The sequence below is a fragment of the Myodes glareolus genome, chromosome 11 (genome assembly GCF_982192425.1).
Source record: "Myodes glareolus chromosome 11, mMyoGla1.1, whole genome shotgun sequence".
In the NCBI taxonomy this organism is placed as follows: Eukaryota; Metazoa; Chordata; class Mammalia; order Rodentia; family Cricetidae; genus Myodes; species Myodes glareolus.
Window position 1 is genome coordinate 17709593 of NC_142036.1, and position 18192 is coordinate 17727784.

Genomic DNA, 18192 nt, shown 5'->3' on the forward strand with positions numbered 1-18192 from the left:
TACTCACACGCATGAAGACACGCAGCGGCCTCACCTGCTCTTCTGTGGAGATGTGCGGCTCGTAGAACCTGAGCACAACAGGAAATGGCACAGGAAGACGCGACAGGCCTGGATAGTAGCCCCCAAAACAACACCAGGTCAGCAAGGGGCCTAGGAGGGTGGAGCCATGGACTCTCAGGGACACAGTCGTGATACATGTGGGCAACACCCACCAGGGAACGACGATGACGATGATGGGTCTCCAGGGCCAGCGGACCGAGTCATTAAACCTGGTTTAAGCCCCTGATCACTCAGACCCTGGAAATCAGTCCCACCGGAGATGAAGAACCAGGCAGGGATTGTCCAACAGGCACCAGGAGGCTGCTGGCAACTGAGGTAACACTGAGTTGGGGGGCACAATGGGATTGGGGACCTGGTGGCAAGGCTAAGGGCAGCAGGTGGACCGGGTTAGCCACGAATGTGGGCTTAGCAAGAGGAAGCCAGCCTGTACAAAGCAGAGGTACGAGTGGCTAAGACCCGAGGGAGAGGGTGGAGTAGGATGAGCCCAGGGACTGAGGCACAGGTTGGTGTTAGGGAAACATCATGGGGAAAGGCTATGCAAGCACAATGCCAAGTGGGTGATGAACCCAGGCGCTGTAGAAGCAGGGGCGAGCCAGCAGGTAAAGAGCAGGTGGGCAGCCAGGCAGAGGCGGGGCCTACACATGCTCTCTGAAGGCTCCTGGCATTGGGACACAGTCCCCACCGATCGAGAGTTGGGGACAGAAAGGCTGGACTGAGTCCCAGGGGGAGGAACAAACTGTGGAAAGGGCCCAATAGCCTCAGACCCCCATCAACCTCTAGAGGGAGACCTGTGTGGCCAGGACCGGTGGGACATCACAGCTGTTCCTTGTGCGTTTGCCTCAGCCCTAAGCTGCGGGGGCCAATAGACCATACTCAGCCATGAATGGGGAGGGAGGCAGAGAGGGGGGCCAAGCCCTGGGGGTGGGCAGGTCTGCATGAAAGCAGGGCAAGCAAACCAGGCCCACCCCATGCCCTCTGAATGCCCTCTATGGAGCCAGAGACCACAGCTCTGGCTCCCAGACAACCCCCCAGCTTGCCCTCCCTGGGAAGCAGAGGCCATCAAGGGACAAGCTAGGTGGCAGGTGCCAAGCCCAGGGCCAGGACCATGGGCACGCTCAGTTAGGATCAACTGTTGGATGACAGAGTGAACGCGTGGATGAATGCAGGTGCTCAACAATAGGACCCCTTCAAGGGGGGCCAAGGCTAGGGCAGTTAGGGAATAGGACCCCTTCAAAGGGGGCAGAGACTAGGGCAGGTAGCGGCTGATCCCAAGTCCCTCGAGCCCCTATGCCCCCCGCCCTCCACCCTCCGCACCCTAGCTGCCCTGATGTGAGAGTTGAGCCCGTCCATTCGTCCACCTGTCCCGCCATACATCCCACATACTCTTACTGAGCCCCACTATTTACCGGGTTGGTGCTGGGACACCCAGAGGAGGAGGGGGTGGCCTAGGGGCACCCCAAAAGGGCCAGATCCAAACGGGAGAGGGAGGGAGACAACAGAGGGGTGCTGAGACAGAGAATGGAGGAGGGGGATGGGCAGGAAAGGCAGAAAAAAACAGTAGTTCTCAGAAGAATTGGGGGCCAAGGCTTTTCCTGCCGCCTCCCTCCCTTCCTTGGCCTCATGTCCCTGGCTTCCTACTATATCCTGACCGATTCCATAGATGTTAAGCCCCGAGAACACTCTAGGTCTCTGGGCCAACTCTGAAGCCAGTCTGGATGCCTGAAGTGGAAGCAGGGGAGGGGAGCTTCCTTGAGTGTCCCCAGTAGAGTGGGGGTAAAGAGCTCACTATGCCTAAACAGGTGACTAGCTCGAATCCTCCCTTACAGGCAGCCTTCCTTCCAGGGCATTAAGGGGTGGTCATGTTTGAGTTGCTTGAGGCTGTTAAGTTTGGAGGTTCCCTACACAAAACTTCGATGACCTAGGACTGTCAGACACTGGGCAAAGACCCTAGCATATTCCCTAGTTTCTGAGATACTCCTAGACTCCTAGAATATCAAAAATGACTTCAGGGACCTATTATCTTACTAATGGATAGATATTTGAGACGGGGGACCCTGGAGACAGTGGAAACAGTGCCAAATGTCTCCATAATGTGAAGAGGGGGCTTGTGTGTGGCTCTTGCAGAGGCCTCAGTTGTCACCCTAGTCCCTTCGCTTCAACTCCTCACTGTACAAGGTGGCAACCTAATTTGGACCCGCAATGCTACATAACCTTTAGTCAGTGTACCCACTGAGGGAAGGAGGAAAGGAGTCCCCTCCATGGGGCCTGAAACAGGTCTGAAAATTGCTGGGGCGGGAGTTGGAAACTTGGCAGGAGGCTGGGTAGGAAGGGATGAGCATGGTGAGGCCTTTGAGTAGCTCCTTCGCTGACAGACAGCTACCTTCAACTTGCAGCCTCATTCAGTGGGTCTCGCCGTGGGACCGGGGCTGAGATTCCAAAGAGGAGGGAAGCCTACACACCAAGTATGGCTTAAGAACCCAAGGCCTCCTATCCCACAACCACCAGCTCAGCTCATTATGGGAAGTGTGTGTTTTTCCTTTGCACCCCAAGAGGGCTCCTTAGGGTATCAATATTGGAGCCCGGTAGCTACCTCATTACTCTGCAGCCTTTCCCTTCTACAAGGCCCAAGATTAGCCCCATGTTCATTAAAGAGAAAGGGCAAAAGGTAGAGTAAACCTTAAAGGAAAAAAAAAACAGTCGGGGATAGTGGCGGCTCTACAATGTGGACCAGCCATTCCCTGAGACCCTTCTTGTACCTTGAGGACTTAATCACGAGTCCAGGGAGGCAACGGGTAGAGGCAGGAGGTGCAGAGGTTAAACCTCAGAGGAACTCAAAACCCTTGAATGGGGCAATGTGATAGGGAAGTTTCCTGGGGTTTGTCACTGGGTAATCAACTTAAAAGCTTCCTTCTGGTTTTTTCTTCTAAGCCCAGGCTAACCTAGGAGGGAATGCTTTTTCTAGATGAGGTTTGGGTAGGTCTTAACATTTTTCCAAATCCCCTCCCCCTTGCCTTTGCTGTCTTTAATGCCCCCCCTTCTCCCCTCTCCTCTTTGGTCTTCTCTGTGGGAACTTCACTTCAAGAAAACTTAATTGTGACTTAAATTGCATTTGCTCAGGAATATCTAATTGATTTCACCTCCGGTCCCTCAGTTAAGGCATCTGAGGCTTACCTGGTGGAGCACACCTGGCCTTCCTGGTGAAGACCATTAACCCTATTTTAGCCAATGCAGCTTGGAAGAGCTGTCTTACACTGTGGTCCCAGTATTAAGTGGTTGACCTTAGACCCGAGCCCCGATCAGCCAACCCCAGAGTGCTCTAGGCAGCACTGCCAGCTGGGTGGTATGAGGCAGGTCTGGGAAACTGAGAGGGCTGGGAATGCGAGTTCCCAGGGAAAAGCGAGAATAGTGTCCATGAAGCCAGTAATGTGGAAGTAGAAGGGAACCAGAGCCATGAAGCCATGGAACAGGAGGAATGGCGATGCATGTGTCCTTGTGTCCAGCCAGGCTGGAGTCGTGCCAAGGGTCAAGCTACAGAAAAGTCTTTACCTGCGCGAGAGCCGTTCGATGGAGAAGAGCGGATCAGGAAGCAGTGGGTTGGAGGGGAAATTGGAGGTGAGGAAGGAAAGCAGCGAGTGTAGACAGGCCTCGAGAAGCCGGGCTGTGAAGGAAAGACAGACACTGGAGTGGCGAAGGAAGGAGGACAGGAGGAAGTGGGGCTCCAGGTGGGGACAGCAGAGTCAGGAATCCAGAGGGGAACTGAACAGGAAGTACAGGCTTGAAACAGGTCCGTGTCCACTGCTAAAACGGAAGAGGTCATGAAGACAATGATATGGGGGGTGCCCATTCGAAAAACCACTTGGCAACCTCTGCTTCCCTGGGAGATGACAGGCCGGCCCTGGATCAGGACAGGGAGTTGTGAGCATCAAATGAATGGACAGTGGCAGGAGAAGGACCAGGGTAGCCCCTGTATCCATGTGTGCTGAGCATTAAGGATGGAACGGTGAGAGCCACTGGCCACTCTGGAAGATGGAAAGAGTCCCTCCTAATAGCCTGAATTAGAGTGGGTCTCCGCCCCCTGCATTTGTCACCTTCTAAGTCCTCCTCCTGCCTCTATTTGCCTCCTAATCCAATCAGCCCCTTTCAGAGGCCTGGACGCTATTGTCCACTCCAAACTGGGCTTCCCTAAAGCAACCCAGTTGTTTTTTGTCTTGTCTGGACAAAACTGGTTGGTTTAAAAGGCGACCAAAGAAAGTGCGGATAGAATGAGGGTCCCAATTAGCCTCGAAAAGAGGTTATTCTCATTATCTTCGTACCTCAGCCGTAGCCTGGTGCGCCGGGCACATGGTCAGCGTCTCAGAAAATGTTTGTTGAATTAATTCTGTGGGTTTTTTTTTTAATTCTGGAATTTATCTATTGAATACAGATACACCCAGTACCTACTGGGTGCTCACTATTGTGAGCAAGAATAGGACCGGACAGTGGGCAATAGGGACAGCCTCGTTGGTTAGTAAGAACTTTTGCAATTTCACGCCAACTTCTAAAGCACTTTCTTGTGAGTTACATCGTTTGGCATTTGGTCTTCAAAAGCACCCTATTGGGTAGATGAACTGGTTTTCTTTTTCTTTCCTTTTTCTTTTCCTTTTCTTTATTTTTTCTTTTCTTTCCCCCCCCTCCCCTTTTCTTTTTTCTTTTTTTAATCCCTATTTAGGTGTGAAAGGAACTGAAACTTGGACATTAAGTGACTTGTTTAAGATCATACCGTTACTAAGATGAAGTCAGCACATGCTACCAGACTTGGGCCACCCCCCTCTCCCAGCAGCTCCCCAAGCAGCTCCCCATCAGCTCCCTTGGGGGACTGGTATTTCAAACTTTTTTCCATTGTGAAGTGTCTGGTATGAAATAGAGGGACTCTTAGAAGAACTTTAGGCTGAGGACAGAGCAGGGAACCGTCAGGGGTAGCCACAGTGGCACCCAGGTCCAACTCTGACCCCGTCTCTTGCCGCAATGTGGCAAAATACTTGGCTTGTCCTTGGTGTAAATTTCAGTTCAACCCATGAGTGAAGCTCCTAGTTCTCTTTCCCACCTACCTCTTTAAAATCATGAAAAGTCAACGCCAATTCACCCCTCTCTTGACATGATGCCTCCCCACTTTGCACACGCGTATCACATAGGAACAACACAGGCATGTTACATAGAAAGTGCTCTGGAAATGGCCACACACGTAACTCGAGTTCCTACTCAAAGTCTCCCAGACGGCCTGCTGTCTTTTTGAGCCCCTACCTGGTGCAAGGAGAGCCCTGTGCACAGGGCTACAGGGGCTGCGGGAGGATAGATGAGACGAGTGAGCCGAGCTCGCGAGTGGGAGGACAGCCACCTGCACACCTTTCAACAAACACTGCTGAGGGGCCTGCCCAGCCCTGCCTCAGGCTCTTCTGCATCATTTAATTCTCACAACAACCCTAGGAGGTTGCTCCTAATGTCCCCGTTACCCCCAAATGAAGGGACATCTCCAAGAAGGTGGGTGGAGGGGGGGCATGCCTTTGGGGGTCAGCCACATGCTCATTCAAGAAGCACCCCACCCCCACCCACGGAGTTGCCAGCACGATGTTGGTGGCCCCTGGCCCAGGTCCCCCCTCCTGAGAGGTTCCCAAAGGGATCCTTCTGCTCAGGACATTGTTAGGACAACATGGTCAGTCACAAGGGACGACCCCCCTTGGGGAGGGAAGCACTCCACTTCACTGACAGATGAACACAAGCAGAGACACACAGGGACGGGCTCAGATTCAAGGCACAAGCAGAACAGAGGTCTGAGGTCATGACCAATGCCCCCTCACTAGGGCGTTGGTTCAAGGCTTGAACCCAGAGGGAGGCTAGATGAATACTGCTGATCCTCTTTGTCCCTTGTCCCTCGATGTCCTGGTCTTGGGGGTCCGTAGGGGACTGCTCTGTTGTGCTGGTGGGTTCCAGGAATCCATGCTCCTTGCCTCTACAAATAACCAAAGGTTAGAGAATTCACTAAATGCCCAGGTATAGGTGTTAATTATAATTTAAGCCAATTAATTATAATTACAACTAATTATTTAACATTTAAAATTGTCTTCAATAGCTAAAGGGTCTGGGGGTGAAAAGGGGGAAATGGGCGAGGGGAGTCCACTGTCCATATAATGTTCAAGCAACTTGAGCGAGTAGCTGTGGTACCAGGAGATAGAGATGTTCATCAGGTATCGCCACAGGTACTTGAGTGACAGCTTGGCTTCCAAAGAAGGCGGTCCTTGAAGACTGGGGTGAGCCGATGATGTCATCCCTGAAGAGAGAGCCTATGGCATGGGAGGGGGCCGTTAGAAACCATATTGAGGACCTCTACTGGCCAGAACAAGAACAGCATAGAAGAGGGAGGGGGCAAGGGAAGGGAAAGGGAAGGGAGGGGAAGGCTTAGGAGGAAAGAGGGAGGGGTATGAAGGGATCAGGGAGGAGGAGCAGGAATGGGAGGGAGAGAGAAGTAAGGGAGGGGTAAGAGGAATGAGGAAAGTGGGTAGGGGAGGGGGAGTGGGAGGAGGGAGGGAGGGAGGAGAAATGGAAGGAGAGGGAGGAGGGAGGAGAAATGGGAGGAGGAAGAGAGGGAGGAAATGGGAGGGGAAAGAGGAAGAGATGAAATGGGAGGGGGAGAAATGGGAGGGGGAAGGAGGGAGCCATGAAAAGGGAGGGGGAGGAGGGAAAGGAGAAATGGGAGGGATGAGGAGGTGGAGAAATGGGAGGGGAGGACAGCAATGGGAGGGGTACAGATGAGTTGATTGACAGGTCACAAGTGTTAGCTGAATGCGCATGCGCAACTCTAGCGCCAGGCTAGCCTGCCAAGAACCATTTGCACATAGAGACCACTAGGGGGCGCGCGGCCCGCACCAAGAGTCCAATAGCGCAACCACCTGCGGCGCCCCCACTGGCGCCACAGCGCAGCTGCTAGAGCTAGGCTGACTAGGAGGAGGGGGGGCTGCCCAACAGGTTTCAGGCTTGAAGGGGGGGCATAGCCCACACCAGCCCATCTTTCAGGGTCATTCTGCACCCCCATCGCCTATCCAAGCTACCACAAGTCAGAGCCAGTTTACAGACATGACGCAGCACCTACATACGCACCTAGGAGCCACTTTATACCACAGCCACGGCAATGAGGAGACCCTGCAGTAAGAGGCTCCCCCAGACCACAATTTTACATCTGATAAGTGAAAACAGAAAACTGCTTCCCACCATTTAATTAAGCATAATTAAAATCTAAAGACCCAGTTCTCAATACACAGCACACGCATTTTTGAGGTCTTCAGCTATATGACGTATATGCCTCCAACACCCTTCTCCCCAAAATCTTGCCCCCCTTTACCAAGCCAAGTCTCAAGACCCCTAGGGATGATGCCTAATTAACATTTTTGCAATCCTTCCTCTTCTAAAAGCCATACCTTTCTAAGACCCCAGAAAACAAAATTAATGAAAATAAATTAATGTGCGTCAATGACACCCTAAATCACAACCACTGCAGATGACGCCATCTCTGGCCTGTGCAAGTTTTACAGGAGCGCCTCCGTGAACCCATCAATCTCCCTCCTAACATGTCCCTTTAGGTAAATGAACCCTCAGTCCTGTAGCCAGTCTCGCGTCCGACCCCCTCCTGCAGGAGAACAAAGGCCACCTCCCCTCCTCTTTCCTCCCCTCCCCACCCCGCCCCCCAAAATTCCGCAGTGCCACCAGCGCCCTCTTGCGGCTGTCAAAAGAACCTTCTAGAAGCCTGCCACGTAGCAACCCTCTGGCGCCCCCCCCACCTCCAGCCAGCCAGCCCAAGATGGGGAGGGGGCGGCCTGGGGGGGCTTGACAGGGACAAAGGAAACGGCAAAAGGTGATTCATCAAAATTCAAAAGCCTTCAACATGTCAGAATCTTGCAGCGACCATCATGCGCAATACTAAAAAGAACCCTGCCCCCCAATTCCCAGCACGCAGATCACCCCCCCACACACACACACACACGCCACACACCCCCTTTTCTACATGTCTGTCTTCCTTCTTCTCAGGCGCAAGGATATGGGTTTTTTCTACCCCAGCCCACCTCCTGCTTCTATTCTACCTGCGCACCCCCCGATTCCTTGACCGTAGCGTCAACTACCGCCTCCCGTATGGTGATCTGGGGGTCTCCAGGCAGATTGCCTTTAACACCATCGCTCCCACCGTTAAAGGGGCTCCATGGGGGAGAAGCAAATAATAACGGGTTTTTTTCTGTGTATTTTGCCTGAAATCAGATCTACACTAAACCTGGGTTTGGAATCGCTGGTGAACCTCACGCCCACGATCCACCAAGAACCTGGCTGAAGACTATGAGAAAAAGATGGCTCAAGACCCTTCTCTGCAGGTACCTTCCCTCCCTAATTCATGGGGCTTGCAGAACGCATCGCCGCCATGTCTCCCACCACTAACGCAATTCTAAAGGTGGCTTTGAACCCCCAAAATCAGGTTTTTAGACCCCAGAAACCGCAATACGCAGAATTTAAGGGGGAAAATCTCTGATTGTTGCTGTTATTCTTAATCGGGGTCTCTGCTACATAGCCCACCCTCCAAGACTAAATGAGAAAGGAACCCTGCCGCCCCCCCCACCCACCAGGAAAATGTGCCTTAGAATCCCCTTCCTGACAGAATTTCGTGTCGGATGCTGGGGACCAGGCTTAGTAAGGGGCTGCCTTCGGGAGAAGGTCCCAGCATCGGCCTTTCGGCATGTCCAGGAGGACAGAGCCTGGGCCAGAAGGGAATGTCGTCTTCATTTTGCACATCCTTTCGGGTGAAGGATGGCCAACCACTCACCAGGTATGGGATTCTCGTGTGGGTGCCCCGCTTCCCTGGGAGAGCTGCAGCCAAGGCCAGCAGAGCCAAGGCGAGCTCTATCCCAGTTCTTCGCCGTCTGCGCTAGGGGCTGCCTGGGTGGGGTTTATATAAAGGCGCAGAAGGGGTGGTCTTTGACGTCAGCGCATTCTGCTGCAATGCGCTCATTTCTCCAAAAGCGATTGGCCGGAAAAATGAGCCCCCCAGATTCTATGACAAATTGCTGTAGCCGCACCCAGACTGCAGCAAAGAACGGAGGAAAAAAAAATCTGCCGCAGTGCCCCTGGCCGCCATGACCAACACCCTGTGGTCGCAGATGCTTTTTCCCTACATGAGCCCCGATTATGGATGGAAGGGCGATTTGTAGACACAAAATGGGGGGGGAAATCACCCCAAATTATGGTTTTACTCAAAAAGCCAAGAATAAAGGTGGGGTACCGGGGACTGACAGCTCATTTGCCTGGGTTTTCCGGAACGTCAATCAGAGGCTCGGGCTTAGGAAAAGAGAACGCAGTGTTTTATTATTATCATTATTATTGCTCCGGAAAATAAAAAGCCCAAATAAAATAATTGATTCCCAAATGTCAATCCGAGGCTGTCGCCGTCACCTAGCACACTCGGTTTTTCATGGACTACCTTGATACGGGAGACTTGGCATCTTAGAATCAAAGGACCTCGATTTTTAGTCCCGGGCTCATCCGCTAGCAACCTGTGCACTGAAAAGCTTACGACATCCCTTCCTCTTCCAAGGGTCCATTTCTGCCCATTAAGGGGGCACCCTGAAACCCGGAGCATACTATGAATATGGACGCAAACTGTGCCCCCCGAAGAAAAGTATTTCGTGAGTGAAAATGGGGTCCTATGCGGTAGTGCTTAGAGTAGACCCCCTAATTGGGCTGATTCCCCACACTTTGAAAGGTGCCCCCCCTTCCGCAGCCCGAGCAGACAGACGGTGACACATGTTGCTATGGCGCATAGCTGCCTGGCTGCGTACTCTCTGGGACTTGGCACAGGAGAGCTAATCCTTAACAGGTGGTACCTCCGGCTGCTCTGCCCTGCCCTAAGTGGCAAAGTGGGCAGCCCGTCAATCAAATGTCCTCTCGAAAAGGTCAAAATGCTGTTGAAAGGGACGAAGGATCTATCTTAGGGTGACAGGTGGGTGGCAACTGGGAGGCCAAGGAAAAAATGTCTGATGACAGAAACGGAACGAGAGTGAAAGACCCTAAAAGGAAAATCAGAGGCTTCTTGGAGGACTCGAGTTTGGAAGAGCCCCCTGCCCTTATTTGGGGCTCTGCAGCTGCTTCCGCATAAGCCCCTTATGGCCAGCAATCCTAGGACACCACCGTAACTCAGGTCCGGGGCTGAGAGGCACGGAGAAGGGCCACCGCTGAGCCCCAGGTTACCGACCATCCGCTCCGGATGACTCAGGCCTTTCCGGGGGTGGGGGAGACTGTTAATGTAGGAGCCGGAGGCATTATTGGGAGGGGGGAATGAAGGTTTAGGGCTTTGGAAGCGTCACAAAGAGCTGTCTGAATGTATCAGATACTGGGAGAGAAAAAACACCCCATTTTCAGCCTGTTGAACATGCAGACAGCCCCCCAAAAGAGGGCCCCTGACAAGCCAGAAAGGCCTTCACCATCCACAGACGTCACGGAAGCTTCAAAAAAACATGGCTCCCAGCACCCCAGTCAACAGGAGACATTTATTAGCCCACAGTATTAATAGCTAGGAAACAGCCAGAGCTGGCTAAGGCCAATCATCAGCAAGAAGACCCTGTCGTCAAGCCCCTGTGGCCAATCAGACACCAGAAGGCCCAGTTGCTAGCCTCTAGGGGCAGAGGCAAGGGGTGCGCATTGTCATGGGGGCTCATGTTCGTGGCCCACGCGTGGGATCACAACGGCCGCTAGAGAGCATCAGCAGCCATGTACTGGGGGTCCCTGGAGGCTGTCAGCCTTGCAACCCCAAAAGAACATGAGTTGGTGCCTGTTAAGAGCCGCTGGTAAGCACGAACTCCTCTCGACAACCAACGGCCATTCTGTCCTTCAGGCCTGTGCCCTTGAGAGAAGGAGGGCCTCCGCAGCAAAGTCAGCCTCTGCATTTTTTTCCTGGGCCCCTCGCTCCTAAGCCTGTTCCTGGCAGCAAACCCCATCCCTCCGCTTCAAAGCCTTTCCTGACAGGCCAAGGTAACAGACCCTGGAAGCAGAGCGATTGGAATCTCAGCTCTGTTCCCTCCCGGCTGGGAGGCCAAGGTCCAGGCCCTTCCCCTCTCTGGGCCCCTATTTCCTCATCTGGAAAAAGGAAAGAGTTGGACAGGAGGGTCCCTAAGGAGCCTTCCAGTCCTGTTTTGCTTGATTTGAATGTATACATCAGGCGAGTCAAATGTCTTCCAGAACATTCTTCATGACAGTAATTAGTATCAGGTGTGTCCTGCAGTCCATGTGGTTACTACATCACGCGGCTTTTCTTTCCATTGTATTTTATTTTAAACAGAACTCCATGGCAACATGTTTATCCTTCTGGCTTCCTAAAAGAAAGAAAGAAAAAGAAAAGATGGGTGGGGGGAGGCTGCTGTAAACGAATCTCTACTGAGCATGGTTTAACCACAATTTCAAAAAAAAAAATCCATATGTTTAAATGTTTTTGTTGGCTTTTCTGGAGCTCAGAACCTAGCTTTTTAAATATTTATTGGTCCAAAGCAATGGGAGAATTCTGGGAGAAGCCAAACCTATGGTAATGTTTGGATGGGAACTGTTTCTCCGTCTGGGCAATGCTAGCATGTTCCCCTGCTCAAAAAGGATCTGTGAAGGCTCAGATTGGTATCTCCAGAGGAAAGCAGAGGACTGGATCCGCTGTTGAGAAAGAGCACTTTCGCTCGCTCTGTCCGTGCTCCAACGTGGCTCTCCTGCAGGCTGGAGGAGAGCCAGCATTCAGATCGGAGGCTAACCTAGCCCCTGCCTGTCCCTCCTCCTCTGCTTCCCTGTAGATACTTTTTTCTTCTTCTTGAAATGCTTTTCTTAAGACAAAGTACCCCAGGCTGACCTCAGACTCATTATCTTGCAGGCTAGCCTCAAACTTACAGCAGTTCTTTCACCTTGGCTTTTGGAATTTCAAGCAGGTTTTGTTTGTTTGTTTAAAATTCATTTTGGGGAGGCTGGAGAAATGGCTCAGAGAGTAAGAACACGACGAAGGGTTCATTTCCCAGCACCCTTATGGCAGCTCATAACTGTCTGTAACTCCAGTTCCAGGGAATCAAACACCCTCACACAGACATACATGAAGGTAAAACATCAATACACAATAAATAAATTAATTAAATATTTTTTTAGAAATTTAATATTTGCGAACTCTCAAAAGTCATGTGAGACAGCCTAGGAGCTTGCATCTGTAATCCCAGCAGAGACAGAAAAATCTGAGAGTTCAAGGCCAGGCAAGCCATAGTTAAGACCTTGTCTAAAAACAATAAAATAAAGCCATGCGAGCAGTCTCCTATCCACACATGCATATTTGTGATCAAGCATACAGATGTCCTCAGATTCAGTTAGGAAATGAGCACAAGGTCTCATTTTTCCTCTGCCAAGCCAAGGCTAATAATGCGTTCTTGTCTAACGGTGAGGGCTACTGTAAAACAGCATATAAGTGCCGCCTGCTCAGAATAGCCCTTCCAGGTCTCCCTTAAATGTCCTCTAGATATCCAAATATCTCTGGGTCTCATGCTTCTGAACCTCCTCCTATCACATATAGATAGACCTCAGCTAAAGCCAGGCAAGCTACAGAACACTGAGCGGAGGGGGGAGGGGGGGTCTTTGCAAGAGGTTGGGTCTCTTCGGGAGATGGGGGACATGTATTTCCCCTGTTGTGCTAGGCACCACCAAAAAGTAAAGGACTCAGAAATTCCTAATCAGCAGAAGCCCTGTCTTTCAGGAATCTGGAACTTCTTTCTAGAAAGCATACCAGTCCCAAAGCTCCAGCCTCAGAAATGCCCTGCTTCCCCTGAAGTCTAGATCCACGTTGCAGCCTTATTCCTCACAAAGAGGAATTGACTAGATTGTGTAGCCACAGAAAGAAAAATCAGTCCCTTGCTCTGTACAGAAGGCCAAGAGTAAAGTTCAGTTACTGACAGACTGCCGTGCCTCATGGCAGGCCTGTGTACACGTCCTGTTTGAGCTATATCAGCTTGAGCCATGGTCAAGGCCAGCAGGAACCCAGGGGTAATGGTTTACCAGGGAGAATAACTCCCTTGCTTTATCTGACTGGGTACACAATGTGGGAGACAGGGGGGCTTTGCTCTTCAGAACTCCTTTTCCTAAGTGGGGCCCTGGAGAGAAAGTTGGTCTCCTCACCATTTGGGCAGACTTTTTTTTTTCTAACTTCCTCTCTCTGGGTGAATAGATTTAGAGTGTATTTTTTCTTCTTATGATTTTTCAACTACGATATATTACTTTTATAATGTGCATTTAGACAAAGAGAGGGAGGAAGCTAGAGAGATGGCTCAATGGTTAGCACCTTCTCTAGCAGAAGATCTGGGTTTGGGTGCCTTAACCTACATAGTGACTCACCACAACCTGTGACTCCAGTTTCACCCCATCTTGCATCTACTTCCTGTCTCCGCAGACATCAGGCACCCATGAGATGCAGCACCTACATGCAGGCAAATACTCATATACATAAAATAAAAACAAAGAAATCTACAAAGAAAGTTAGAGAGAAAAAAGGGAAAAGTAGCAACTGGGGGCTGAGGAGGAGGAGATGGCTAAGGAGATAAAGCACTCGCGGTCAGGTGTTGAGACAAACGTGAGACCCTGAGTTCAGATTCCTAGTGCCCATGTAGAAACTCAGGCAATAAAGCTAATGCCTGTGTCTCCATTTTGTGGAGTATCCCTGGTACTTGTTGGCTAGCCAGTCCAGACAGATAGATGAGCTCTGGGCTCAGTAAGAGACCCTGTCTCCAGAAAAAAGGTTGAGAATTATTCATAATGGCACAGAATATCAGCTTCTAGCCGCCACATGCACACACACATGTGCACACAGATTTATGCACATGTCCAACACACACGATCATACATAAATGCATGCAGTAGTTCAAGAAGACTGAGGAACATTTTAACGTCTTTCATAGAAAGAAACATAGTCTACAAAATCTCTTTCTAATAAGTAAGTTAAAATCTAAGGCCCCAGGGTTCATGGCTGCGTGGTCTAGGGCCCTATCTGTGAGAAACACCCTCGTGGGCAGTGGACATACGGTATCCAGAAAGCACACAGCTGCACCCTACTTCTAAAAGGCCTCTCTTTGGGAAAGGATTTCTTAATGGCTAGGGGCTAGAAAAGGACTCTAAAGTTGCCTTTCTTCTGGAGACACCTAGAAAACCCAGGACTAGAAGCCAAGCAGGCCATAGCTGTGGGGTGGAGTTTAGAATTCACATCTTGACACGTGGAAGAGAGAGCCACGTCGCCAGCTCCACCCCCACTCATTCCCCCTGACTTTGGGCAGGGGCCAGCCCCGGATTCAGGCAAGGGGTTTTCTTGGCCCAGCTCCATGGAAATATTTCCTTCGCTGGAGCAAAGAACTGCTTCATTCAACTGCCTGCAGCTAGGGAGGGGGTGGCTCTCACTCTGTTGACAGAGGGCAGCCAAGCCGGGGTAGCACCCCTACCCCCACCCCCAAGAGAAAGTGTATCCTAGGTAGAACAGGACTGGAAAGTTTGCTTTTATTTTTTTCTTTAAACAAAAAGATTAATGACAGTTGAAAAATTGCACCCCATCCAAGAGCCTGCAGAAGACACTGGTCCTGGATTACCATAAGGTTGTCTTGATAACATGAGGGTTCACGTAGAACTTGCCTTCTAAACAGGGTCCGGATCATTCCAGAACCCCCAGGCAACCTGCCTGCTTCATACCGGCTGATCTGGCCTCTCAAGCTAGGCAGTAGTCCCCAGCTCCCTGAAGACGAGTCCAGGAGACAGATGAGACACCCAGGGCACCCAAAGGAAGTGAGAAACAAGGACCGTACAGGGTGTGAAGAGAGGTGACCCTTTGGGGAGCCAACAAGCTGCTGGGTTGGGAAGGGAAGGTTACATACCCTGATTCGAGGGGTGATAAGCAAAGTGTCAACCCTGACCACAGTCCTGAACACTGGCAGAGCAGTCATCTTTGCGCAAGGTTTGGTCCCTGGGGTCTTGAGAGCATGTCACAGAGCTAAGAACGCACACTATCTCAATGGCTGTGGACCAGTTGCTGAAGAAGAAACCTTGCTATTGGTGCTCTTGCTTATTTTATCAGTATACATTTTAATTGATTCATGCAGACATGCCTATAAACACATACCCAGTCTCTACGGAGCAGCTGGTCTCGAACTCCTCACCTGACTCTTACCTCAACCTCATGACATGGTCAGCTGTGGAGGCGTATGCGCCAGCAGCCCAGCTTTGGAACATGTCCCTTCCCACCTCTCCATGCCTCATTTTCCCCTTCTATAAACTGAGGACGGTCACAACACCCATTCCCCAGTGTTATACACAAGGTCCATTAAGGCAAAATATGGAAATCCCTCAGAATGTCTAAGCAGACAGCTCAAGCTGTCCCCAGGGAGGGCACACCTGGCAACACCACCTTGTTCTCCCAAGTGTACAGAACCCGAAATCATTACCAAATTCTCTACGTGACACATTGACTCTGGATCTAGCAGTTAAAGACAACGAATCTCTTGTTCTTCTGGCAGCCCTAAGAATCCTGGGATCAAGGCAGTGGCAAAGATTTGAAGCTAGCCCACTTACCCTCCAGGCTAGACCCTCATTGATTGCTCACTTCACAGCTCTCTGGAGGTTATTTTGCAGCCTATCCCTAAATTTCATTTTTCTCTCCGTTAGGGTAATCTTGACACCCTGGGTTGCTAGCTAAGACCAAAGGTCACCGTGGCTCTCTGTGCTCTTCCCCCATCTAACAAGTTGCCCGGGCTTATGCTGTGCAAACGCGGCGCCCTCGGAGACCTGGGCTCCAATGTTCAACATCCCCTTTAGGTGTTTGTGCAAAGGATGAGCTGAAGGGCAGCTGCCTTTAGGTAAACGGGGCTGCCCTTGTGCATCTGATGATAAAGAAAAGCAAACAGAGGCCTCTTTCCAAAGGCTGCCCTTGCTCCCACCAGTTCCCAACAGGCTGTCCTTGGCTTTGTGAACCTCACGGAGCAGAGAGCCTGGGGTGGTTGGGAAAATGGGGGTGGTTCTTGAGGATCCATCCGCTGAGGGGCATCCAGTCACTTCTGTGTCTACAAAAATAGGAAAGTTAACACCCATGCCACAGGTTACCTGTGAACACAGAATAAGACAGACTAGATTTTAAAAACCTCCCCTACTACCTATTTGAAAGGGGACTTTGTCCCTCGCTGGGGGCTGAGGGGCTCTCAGACCTCGTCACAGGGTAGGTGGCACATGGCCCAGGAAGGGCTGGCCACACTCAGGCCTGGTTGCTTCTGAGATTCACCAAAGATTTTCAAATGGTTACCCTGAATTCTGTAGGCTTCACTAGGAAAGCCAGGGAGCTGCGTACATAGGTTCGTTCCCTTGGTTCAAGGAACATAGGAGCACGTACTAAACGTAAAAGGCACTAAGGCTGGCACCACTATAGGTGCCAGGGATAAAATGACAAGCATCGGGGAAAGTGACTCTCTTCATATGCTCAGAGCCAGAAGGAGAGCTGAGTGTGCCCCTACTGTGCGTGGGCTGTGCTCTAGGTACCTCTGCCTAGATCTTAAGTAGACAGCTGGTGCAGCCTAGCTTCTGGGGGTGGGTGAGAGCCCCCAGCTTCTCTGGCAGGATGAATCAACAAGTGGGAAATTGTCATTTAGCTGACAGGGAGAGCTGAGTTGGGGGCTGGGATGCCCATGAAGAGCTGGCACCCTTGCCTGGGTGGGAGCTTCAGGAATGTGGGCCACGTCCTTTCCTGACAGTCTGGCCTTCTGTATGTTTCCCAGAAATTCATACTGTTTACATGGAGGGGCCTCTCCAGAGCAGGGGGTGGGGGGGGCATTCAGATCCTGTTTGTAGCCCTAACTCCCTCTCAGTCTGGCTCCAGGAACAGCTTCTTGGAGTGTTGAACATATGGCCACGTGGCCAGCCCAGAAATCCAAGCAAAACCCTCTGCCTTCTCCACTAGGGCTGTCCCTGAAAGGCTACAGTGTATAACCTGGCCCCTGCTCTAGGGGTTCCCACAGGGCCTCACACACACCCCACCCAGCAGGCACAGACCCAGGCCCACTTACGGCTGTTTCCACAGCTGGAGCCAGGGCTCTCCTTCAGAGAAGCCTGGGTGGATCTGCATGGAGGAGCCCCATTGGGGAACTCAGGAAGTGACAAGGGGCCTTATACAAACCCTTTTCTCCCACCTCCTAAAAGGAAGCAACAGAAGAGTGGTGGGGGCAGGTAGAAGTGGGAGGAAGATGATGGGAGAGGCAGAGAGACCAAGGTGACAGAGAGCTGGCTCCTGAGACCAGAAAGTCCTCCTATACTGTCCCTTGGTAGAGAAAGAGGATCCCCACAGATATCACAGGGCTTGTAGCTCAAGAGGATACCTTGGCCTTCTTGGCACTTCTGCCTAGAACAAGCCGTGTCCAACCCACAGTCCACGAGCTACAAGCAGTAAAGATAATTATGAACGTGGTCCAATACAAATCTGTGTCCTTGCTTAAAAACACTGTGATATATTTCTTTTCATATTTTTTTAATTTGATTGCACAGTTGAGTGTGTGTCTTGGCAGTGATGATGCCGTGTTGCAATGTCTTTTCTCTCACCCCTGGGAAATGATTCTGGATCCCCTGTGTGCAATAGGAGCAGCAAAGGTGATGGGGGCTAGGTGAGCCAGAGAAGCCTTGCTAGGACGCTCTCACAACAGGGTGTGCATCTCTCAGGGGAGGGGCAGCTTAATAAATTCCCCACTGTCCTTACTTAATGCATCTTTCTTGGGACTCATTATTGTCTACTTTATGACAATGACAGTGGCTCTTGAAACAAGGAAAGGGTTATTTAACGAGTGCTGAGAATCCATTGGTTTCTAACCGTTCCCTTTTGATCTTTAACTTTTGACCTTTGCCAAGAGAGGATGTACATTGTGGGGTCCAGCCTTTTCCAGGTTCGCTAAGTCTCAGTGCTGGCCCACTTGTCCCCACTTCCTTCTCAAGTTAGTGTCCTCCCTGGGAGAATCCCAGGAAAAAGGCCTAGCTGACCACAAGCTGGCGTGTATCTTAGGGTCATCTAGAGCTGGGGTCTGGGGTCCAAGTGTTGGGATTCCT

General features: G+C 51.2%; 1 protein-coding gene across 1 annotated transcript in view; it reads right to left on the minus strand.

The window, feature by feature from the left end:
* The window catches only part of LOC125398490 (uncharacterized), a 29559-nt gene extending 22433 nt beyond the window's left edge, over positions 1–7126 (minus strand). The window contains exons 1-4 of the mRNA XM_087911448.1: positions 6961–7126; positions 5341–5481; positions 3607–3718; positions 35–150 (exon numbers count right to left, since the gene is read on the minus strand). Coding sequence (XP_087767574.1) covers positions 35–150; positions 3607–3718; positions 5341–5481; positions 6961–7126 — 535 coding nt within the window. The remainder of the gene's footprint in view (positions 1–34; positions 151–3606; positions 3719–5340; positions 5482–6960) is intronic.
* Between the last annotated feature and the right edge of the window lie 11066 nt (positions 7127–18192).